Raw genomic sequence first — 9949 nt, forward strand, 5'->3', positions numbered from 1 at the left:
TCATCTTCTACCCAAAATCTTCTTACTTATACAGGATGCTGTTTTGGAGACTGATACGGAATTCTGGATTTCCGTATGCTGCGAATTTAGCGTAATCCAACAGTTACAGAGTTTGATGAAAGTCCTGGGCTATTTAACAAAGCTGCCAGAGAACAAAGAAGGTAATTGCGGGGGGGGGGGGCACCTTCCACGCCTCTTGCCTAAATACAATCCAGTTGGGCAGAACCATTAGATTGAAACCAGGTGCAAGTATTCCTACTGATACTGTTCATAATCATAAACTCACAGCGCAATCCTATGGAGTGGTGAGATTGACTCTGTTGTCCACCACATCCAAAGTCCTGTCTGCTCATACTGCCGCTGCCATCCTGTACTTTACAAAGAACCCTCACCGTCCCAGTGTGCACCCAGATAAGAGTTAAGCAAATAAAACATGCGTACCTCAATTTTCAGAATTAATTCATATTACAAAACAGCTTTTCAAGTTGTGCATCTCCCCCCCCCCCCAAAAAAAATGTAAGACTCTATGCCCTGCCTCCTAGTGAGATCTTTTAATCTAGAATTTATAGGGATGTTAAAACTCATTTTCTTGCTTTGGAAAATCAGTGCTATTTGCTGGATACTTTTACAGAGGACCCTGGGCAAAAGAAATCGAGGCTCCCCAAGAAAAAACCACAGAGGCAGGAAACAGAGCTCTTTGATGTGGAGTCTCACTCTGGCAAACAGCTGAGGCACTTCAAATTCCTGTCCATCTCCTTCATGTCACAGCTCCTGGCTTCACACAGTTTTGTGAAAATGGTAAGGCATGCAGATCTTTCGAAGGGCTTTCTGTGGTTCCTTTTCCAGTTGTGGATTTGCATGTAATCAATATCATTTTCTGTGAAACTCACAGAAATGTTTTTCCCCTCTTGACTGCAGCTTCAAATTCAGTGTTTGCTGGTAGGAACTGGAAGTGTACCTTGGACATTATGCACAAAATAAATTCAGTAGTTATGCCTTACTTGGCTGTAAGCAAGGACTGCCAACCTAGCAGTTCGAAAGCACATGAAAAGTACAAGTAGATAAATAGGTACCCCTCTGGCGGGAAGGTAAACGGCGTTTCCATGCGCTGCTCTGGTTCGCCAGAAGTGGCTTAGTCATGCTGGCCACATGACCCAGAAGCTGTACGCCGGCTCCCTTGGCCAATAAAGCGAGATGAGCGCCGCAACCCCAGAGTCGGCCACGACTGGACCTAATGGTCAGGGGTCCCTTTACCTTCACCTAAGGACTGCTTACATAAACAGAAAACTATAATAATAGGGGGGTTTCTGGCTGGGTGTCTTGGGAAGGGAGGTCAGGAACCCAAGCAAGGCACATACACTGGGGAAGAATTCAATGTAGCACTATGGCAGTTGTTCCATTGCATTTCAGCTTGCTAGATGGGACAATCCCCCTTCTTCTCCCCCCCCCCCCAACAAGCTGTCTGGAGGTTCTGCCGACACACACCCTGACCAATTTGGGGAGCGTGCAGAGAGGAGACATCCTTGCACAGGTTTCTGCTAGCAGGACTCATTCATTGATTCTGGCCCAGTGGTCTTCCCCTCTGATTTTATATTGTGAAATAGCTCAAAGAGAACCTCATTATAATGGCTTGTGCAGCAGATCTGTTTTATTTCCACTAGCATGTTGATAATTTTCCTCCCTTCTTTATCACCTAGGTGGTTGAATGTGAAGACGCTGAGGAGTTAAAGATCATTGAGCAAAGGTACATTTTGTTTTCCCTTTGGGTGCAAATATAACCACAGATGTATAAAAGTAGGCAACTCTTAAGTGAGTTTTTGACTGTGATAATGTTAACATTTCTATCTCTAGGCCTCCTCCTTTCCCAGGCCCATATATGCATCTACTAAATGACCTGAAACTGTAGTTTGTTGGGTAATGGAACATGGAATGAATCTTGTGCCACAGTTAGGAGAAGAATAAATATGGAAATTTTATTTTTAATGTTGTGTAATGAGTATGTTATGGGACGCAGGTGGCGCTGTGGGTTAAAGCCTCAGCGCCTAGGACTTGCCGATCAAAAGGTCGGCGGTTTGAATCCCTGCGGCGGGGTGCGCTCCCGCTGCTCGGTCCCAGCGCCTGCCTACCTAGCAGTTCGAAAGCACCTCCGGGTGCAAGTAGATAAATAGGGACTGCTTACCAGCGGGAAGGTAAACGGCGTTTCCGTGTGCGGCTCTGGCTCGCCAGAACAGCGATGTCACGCTGGCCACGTGACCCGGAAGTGTCTCCGGACAGCGCTGGCCCCTGGCCTCTTAAGTGAGATGGGCGCACAACCCCAGAGTCTGTCAAGACTGGCCCGTACGGGCAGGGGTACCTTTACCTTTACCTTTAATGAGTATGTTTTAAAAAACTGTTAGCATGGTGTTCAACTTTTTCTCTTTGGCCACGAAGGACTGGAAGCTTAAAAAAAAATGCTGTGATTGTCCTTTGGTTTTCATTGTATATATAATTAACCACCATAATTCAGTTCTGTTGCCTTTCTCCTAATAAGGGGAGCTGAAACAGCAAAAGCCCCAGCTGAATTTCCTTCCTCCGAATGGAGAGATTGCATTTGCTCATGGTGGTCACTGTTGTTGTTTATCCAGATTGTTGGAAGAAGTTCTTTGCTACATCAATGCTGTAGCACAATCAGTGGAAAAAAATGCCGACACACAAACAGCAAAATTCTGGAGGGCTCTGCTCAATAAGTCCTATGATGTACTGGATAAGGTAAATTTCTTTGGTTGACGGTGATGCTGATGTGAGCTGTCATGCAAACCAAGCAAACATCATCACACTGCGTGCCTATCTGATTCATCTGTCTGTTGATCTCAGGGGGTTGGTGCTGCAACACTTAAAAAGTAAGGAGGAACCCTGTTGTTCCTAGTTTTTTTCCATAACGAAAGCAGTCCTGACACCTGTGGGAACTTCCCTTTTTATGGCATGGTACATTTCACTGCTACTTCCTTTCCAGGTCAATGCCTTGATGCCAACGGAAACCTTCATCCCTGTCATCCAAGGCCTGATGGCCAACCCACTGCCTTCTGTGAGACGTAAAGCCATGGACCTCTTGAACAATAAGCTGCAACAACGCACACAGTGGCAGCAATCACAAGTAACCCCCATTCTTCTCACTGATTCTTTTCCCGCTTACCGTGAGAATTTGCTGTCTCAAATAACCAAATCCCTTCCCTACCCATGTGCTTTTAAAAATGGCACAAAGGGGAAGAGGGTCAAGGATTCTTAGAAAAGCATTTCACAGGCCTTGTAAGGGAAAGAAAATACGTTTATGCATAGCGTGACTTTGTGTTCGGCTTTGAAAATGGGATGTTTACATTGCCAGTCCACCCTTTATTTGTGCCTTTGGAGCAATGATACCTTATGTGGCACTGAAATCCTAGTCAATGTTGATTTGCCTGCCTAATTCTGTTTTTCAGGTTGAGTTGCTGTTAGAATTGGTTCCCCATCTCCTCGCAGTTGTGCGGCATGATACAAGTGAGGCCAGCGGGGAGCCAGAGCAGGCGATCAACAGGCAGACGGCGTTGTTCAGCCTGAAGCTGCTGTGCAAGTGTTTCGGCCCAGAAAGGCACGAGCCATTTGTGCCTGTGCTGAAAACCGCCATCGACGTGATTTCTTCGGAAAGGAAAGAAAGAAACGTTGCAGGAAGTGCTTTGCTCTGCGCAGCTGAGGTCACCTGTGTGCTTAAAGCACAGGCCATACCTCACCTACCAAGGTAGCACTTTGAACTTGTACAGTAAATAATGCATCTAGTGTTTATATAGGACTTTAGAATATTCAAAGCATATTATGTCCATTGTTTCATTAATATTTGAAGGAGCCCTGCAAGGCACGCCATGGAATTTTATGCTCATATTGCAGATAGGTAAAAGGTAAAGGTACCCCTGCCCGTACGGGCCAGTCTTGACAGACTCTGGGGTTGTGCGCCCATCTCACTTAAGAGGCCAGGGGCCAGCGCTGTCCGGAGACACTTCCGGGTCACGTGGCCAGCGTGACATCGCTGCTCTGGCGAGCCAGAGCCGCACACGGAAACGCCGTTTACCTTCCCGCTGGTAAGCGGTCCCTATTTATCTACTTGCACCCGGAGGTGCTTTCGAACTGCTAGGTTGGCAGGCGCTGGGACCGAGCAGCGGGAGCGCACCCTGCCGCAGGGATTCGAACCGCCGACCTTTCGATCGGCAAGCCCTAGGCGCTGAGGCTTTAACCCACAGCGCCACCTGCGTCCCCCCATATTGCAGATACTTGAGCTTAAAAGCTGAGAATAATGACAGATAGGGATGACTGAAGCACAATTTGACTTGGGGACAAAATTTAGTAACTACATGGCAACTTATAAGTCTGTCACCATCTGGGAACCCAAAGTTGAATAACTGCTTTTAAAACAGCCTGTGGAGAAATATATTTGAGTTGAAAACTGTAGAAAGATTGTAAAAAAATTTCAGGAGAGCAACCTGTTTGGAAATGAGTGAATTAATCTTCTCTGTATGTTACTTACAGGCTAATGCCAGCATTGCTGAAAATACTAAAACACAAAAAGGAGTTGGTTGCCAGTGAAATTTACTTGCTTAGCTCAGTGACGGCTCTATTGAAGGTTGTAGAAACCTTGCCATGCTTTCTCAGTCCGTATCTCCAGGATATTTTGCTGCAGGTGGGTCTTATGTCTTTCTTCAGTTTATGAGGAATTACGAACTGCTCAAGCAACATCATCTGTGCTGCTTCTCTGGCAGCTAATTAGATCTGCACATTTGCTGCCTTTTAGGTGGTCCGTTTGGAAAGAATTGCCATTGAAATGGGCCCTTCATCTCCTGTTAATCTACGTGTGACGTCTCTGAAAAACACCCTGGCAACGACACTTCCACCGAGAGTCCTTTTGCCAGCAGTTACAAAATGTTATGATGAAATTGCAATTGTTTCTAAGGTTAGATGTGTTCTGCTTCTTCACTTAAGTAGATGATGATGATGATTTATTAAATTTGTATGCCCCTTCATCCGTAGATCTCAGGGCAGTTCACAACATAAAACCTACAAACGTAGACATATTTTATATTAAACCAAAAAACTGTTTTATCGTGCAGTTTTGAAACCAAGTGACTTTACGTTTAAGGGGAGGGGGAGATTCTATCTGCAAAGATCTGGTTTTACTTTCCAGAGGCTCTAGCTGTAATTTGTATATTTCACTTGTGCTCTAACACACACTCATATTTGGCAAGTGGTTCCTGGTTGTTGTTTTTAAATGCCAACTTAAAGGACTATGAAAGCAGGTGGACCACCATTATCTTAAATAAGGGCAAACATTTCATAATTGCTAGTCACCTAAGAAGCCTCTGGTTCTAAGATTTTCATACTGAATGCTCCTATACTGATGAAACCATGTTCCGGAAAGAAAATGCCTTTTCCATGTTTATTTATTTCTGTTATCTTAGAAAATAGGTTTTGTCCCGATTTAAATATATGTCTATCATATACTTGGGTTTGTTTTGTTTTCTAGAACAATCTAGGTGCACTTATGGATATTCTGAAGGAGCATATCATAATTCTAGAAAAAGACTCACTAGCTGCCCATCAGTCTGAGCTAACAGCATTTTTCTTGAAGGCCTTGGACTTCAGAGCTGAGCATTCTCAGGTGGTGTATAGAAGGTCTTTGGGGAACAAGCAAAACTATAATAATTGCCCATTACATGATGTATTCAGCTTATGTTTTGATTGCTCTGGCCAGAGTTCTGCACCCAGGCTGAGTAACTCACTAATTTAAGCCCAACTGTGTGCAGGATTGCACCCACTGATTCTCCATTTTTAGAGATGGTCACATATTGGCCAATTATTGCTATTGGGTTGTTTTTTTAAAAAGTGTGTACTTAATATTAAGTATAGTAAAGACACAAGATGAGATCCAGTTGTGGCAGTCTGCTTGCACAATGGAAATTCACTTAAGCAACAGGCCTTGCTGTCCCTTCCAGCCTCCTGAGCTGATCCTGAGGGGCCTGCAACTCTCTGGTAAAGATTTGGTATTTTTGGGGGGGTGGGGAGCAGAGAAAAGATAAGCCATGTTGCATGATTGGTAGCCCACACTCAATACGTTGTATCTCACCAATAGACTATTAAGTGAGTATTGTAGTGTTGATTGGTACTGTCGGTTTTCATCTAGGATGACCTGGAGAACATTGGGAAGACGGAGGCTCATATTATTAAGTGCTTAATCAGCATGGTTATGAAGCTTTCTGAAATGTCGTTTAGACCATTCTTCTTCAAGGTGGGTGTTCTGTCCTATTTCTGTCTTGGCATTTATAAGCCGCCCAGGCTATTATTATTTTTATTATTATACAGAGACTAAAATTCCTCTCTCTGTTTCAGCTCTTTGACTGGGCCAAAACGGAGGGAGCCTCTCGGGAGAGGCAGCTTACTTTCTGCCGACTGGCAGATTGCATTGCCGAGCAGCTAAAAGGACTCTTCACTCTCTTTGCTGGCCATTTAGTGAAGCCATTTGCGGACACACTGAACCAGATCAATACTTCCCAAACAGGTAGGAAGAAGACACTCTGGAATGCAGTATATAAAATACCGCTCATTTTAATTCGTTTTTGTATTTCTTTCTTCTTCTTTTTTTTGCTGCACTCACACTCAGTAGTTTTTTGCAAGTCGAAAACCAGCCTGGAAAGTCAAAATTATTGAAGCAGAATACATCACAGGAATTACAAAAGCTATGCAAGTGTTAGATGATCAGCCTTGTATTGGCAGTGCCACTTCTATTTTAAACACCTTGTCGTAATTTTCATATACTATATTACTGGAATGAAACTCATGAGATACTGCCAAATAGTCTAGAAAAATATTACTTAGGACTAGGATCTGTAGGGACGGATAGGAAGCTGTGCAGAATTGAAATAATATTCCTTTCCTAGCCATTCCCCAACCTACTGAGTCTTTAGGAGACCTTGCTCTCTAAAGCTAGCCTTAAGCACTAGAAACGTGTGCATTTTTGAAAGTAATGTTTATGCTCAAAAGGAAGACTACATCTGCTTTGAGCAAAGGCAGAAAGAAGAGGGAAAGCACATTAAAATCATATCTACCTGCCGTGGTTGAATCAGAGGATACAGTCCCTCTAAGTAGATGTCTCCTGTCCCATGGCAACCTGAGAAGTGTGCTTTTTCTAAATTACTGTTGTAATAACCAGGAACTTGATGCCCTGGATAATATACTAGAAGCCAGCTACAACACTGGCACACTGTATCACGCACTGTGGGTCACAATAGTTTTGCCATAACCAGTCATCAGAGGCTGGATGTTGCTTATACAGTGGTACCTCGGGTTAAGTACTTAATTCGTTCCGGAATTCCGTTCTTAACCTGAAACTGTTCTTAACCTGAAGCACCACTTTAGCTAATGGGGCCTCCTGCTGCTGCCGCGCGATTTCTGTTCTCATCCTGAAGCAAAGTTCTTAACCCGAAGCAATATTTCTGGGTTAGTGGAGTCTGTAACCTGAAGTGTATGTAACCTGAAGCATATGTAACCCGAGGTACCACTGTATCTATATAGTGAATAAATTAGCAGTTTTAACCATGGCCTGCCCATACAGCTAATGTCATGTGATGTTCTCCTAATGAGGCTTGTGCAAATTGTAGCCACTGCAAGCGTTACTTTGGTAGTTAAGCAATGCCAATGGTGCCTCATTTCGGTCTCTTGTTATTTTTTGCAGATGCAGAGGAAGCTTTCTTTGACTCTGAGAACAACACTGAAAAGAGCTGTTTATTGCTACAGTTCATCCTTGATTGTCTCCACAAAATCTTCCTCTTTGATTCCCATCATTTTGTGAGCAAAGAGAGAGCAGAAACATTGATGATGCCTTTGGTCAATCAGGTATTGATAAACGTATTTTCACTTAACTATTGGGCACTGCAGACATTTTTGTTGGGTACCTTTAAATGTCTTCCCTTTTATACATCATACATTTCATTATCGTTCAACTAACAGACGTATGGACATGAGGGGGTGGGGGACGACCTTGGCTGCTTCATAATTTTCCATTGTTGTCAAAGCACTATACCAAGTTTAAGCCATGCCCGTAGCATCCGTCACAGGAATTTGTCGGTCAGTAATCACACAGTTCAGAGATGGAGGTAACTCTTTATTATCAAAACCACAACCTCCACAGACTTGGTTGAATGTCATGCCTAATGAGCAGAGCAACTCATTCCCAGTAGTCTTCCTCCGTGAACATGTTGCCGAGACTGAAAGTCCCCACCTCTTCACGAGAGCTTTTCCTAAGCAATCAGAGACTGCCTACGTGTAGCCAAACTTTTCTGCACCCTTTTCAATGCCTCCTCTGGTTCTGGTTACAGCAGCAGTCTGTGCCTCTTCACCAACTGGACTCATCTCTGCCTCTTAGCCTCCCCCATCCCACTCTCCTACTTCAGCTTCTGCCTCCGATTCTGCCACAAACTCTCCCAGCTCACTAAGCCGTTACTCCTTCAGTTTCTGACACCTCCTCTTCCCAGTCCTCTCCCTCTGTCCACTCATTGTTGTCCAACCACCACTCCCCCTGGCTCTGAGCCCTCTTCCCTTGGGGATTCCCCAGCTGGTCCCTCCCACCATTCCTCTGCGTTCAACCAGTCCATGACAGCGTTCTTGCTTAGTCCCATTTTTTTCTTCCTATTAAATGCAGCCAGGGTGGTGCATTAGTTGACAGTTTTCAAGGAAGAGGTGTCAAAGGATTCTAGAAACTAGGTGACAAGGAATCTAGGGAAGCTAGCTATCACAATATTGTAACTGTCTGAAACAGAAAAGGAAATAAATTATTTCACTTTCATGTGCATGTGATTTGTTTTCTCTAAATAGCTGGAAAATATGCTTGGGGGAGAAGAGAGGTTCCAGGAGAGAGTGACAACTCACTTGATCCCATGCATAGCTCAGTTTGCAGTTGCAATGGCAGATGACTCTTTGTGGAAGCCACTGAACTATCAGATTTTGCTGAAGATGAGGCATGCATCACCCAAGGTACGTGGCAGAGTTGGGTCATAAAATAATATCCCATTTAAGTCACCCTGATGTGACTAAGAAGGCAGATGACTGTCAGTGGTATGCAGTTGTTATGTAATCTGATTTCGGACAGTTCCCTGCCTGCACTACAGCGCATTGCAACAGTTTACAGTCTATAGAGGCTTTTCATGTGGAAGACTTAATTCAAGTGCATGTAGAGGGAAGTATTGCTATTGCAAACTGCTTTCTGCTGCTTCTTGCACAACCATTAGATACAACTTTGTAGGTTTAACTTGAACTGCCAGTGGGACACATTTACTAAAACATGTGACTAAAGTAAGGGAGCAGACTGTTGTGTGGTGGATGATAACGTCAGCAAAGCTGCGATTCTGAATTTGTGCACAGAAACTTGTTATGCTTAGCATTTACTCTTGAGAAGTTTGGTGTTCGAATCCAGTAACATGCCCCACTGTGATACTACTGGCTGCTCTCTTTCTCCTTTAGGTTCGATTTGCTGCCTTGTTAACTTTGCTAGAACTTGCACAAAAAATAAGAGAGAACTACATGGTGCTACTTCCCGAGTCTATTCCTTTCTTGGCAGAGCTTATGGAAGGTAACGTAGCATATATTATTGTCACTGTGAGAATTTACTTTAAATGAAGCCGTTGCTGCACTTTTCACACCCTTCCTCAGTTGGGTTCAGGATAGTCCATATGCCCTAACAGAAAATGCTCAAGTCTGTTTGCACATTGAGGTTTCACAGTGGTTTGTGCCGTGACTTGATGGCCTGTTTTCCTTCTCCCACTAGTACTAGGAAGAAATGAACCGCAATCCCTGGCTTAGCGTTCGTCAACTTGTGCGCATTTAACTTATACGATGAAAACTTCACGCGCTTGGCAACTGGCCAGCTGCAGTTGCATAAATTAAACACACCCTTAAC

General features: G+C 44.0%; 1 protein-coding gene across 1 annotated transcript in view; it reads left to right on the top strand.

Annotated features, from left to right (window-relative positions):
- Positions 1 to 9949, top strand: part of HEATR1 (HEAT repeat containing 1) — a 43814-nt gene that overhangs the window by 33390 nt on the left and 475 nt on the right. The window contains exons 31-44 of the mRNA XM_079971200.1: positions 35 to 161; positions 632 to 798; positions 1698 to 1744; positions 2625 to 2748; positions 2993 to 3133; positions 3456 to 3751; positions 4534 to 4684; positions 4796 to 4954; positions 5525 to 5659; positions 6182 to 6286; positions 6388 to 6556; positions 7730 to 7890; positions 8869 to 9027; positions 9514 to 9622. Of these exons, the coding sequence (XP_079827326.1) occupies positions 35 to 161; positions 632 to 798; positions 1698 to 1744; positions 2625 to 2748; positions 2993 to 3133; positions 3456 to 3751; positions 4534 to 4684; positions 4796 to 4954; positions 5525 to 5659; positions 6182 to 6286; positions 6388 to 6556; positions 7730 to 7890; positions 8869 to 9027; positions 9514 to 9622 (2050 nt within the window). The remainder of the gene's footprint in view (positions 1 to 34; positions 162 to 631; positions 799 to 1697; positions 1745 to 2624; positions 2749 to 2992; positions 3134 to 3455; positions 3752 to 4533; positions 4685 to 4795; positions 4955 to 5524; positions 5660 to 6181; positions 6287 to 6387; positions 6557 to 7729; positions 7891 to 8868; positions 9028 to 9513; positions 9623 to 9949) is intronic.

Source organism: Podarcis cretensis, assembly GCF_951804945.1.
Source record: "Podarcis cretensis genome assembly, chromosome: 3".
In the NCBI taxonomy this organism is placed as follows: Eukaryota; Metazoa; Chordata; class Lepidosauria; order Squamata; family Lacertidae; genus Podarcis; species Podarcis cretensis.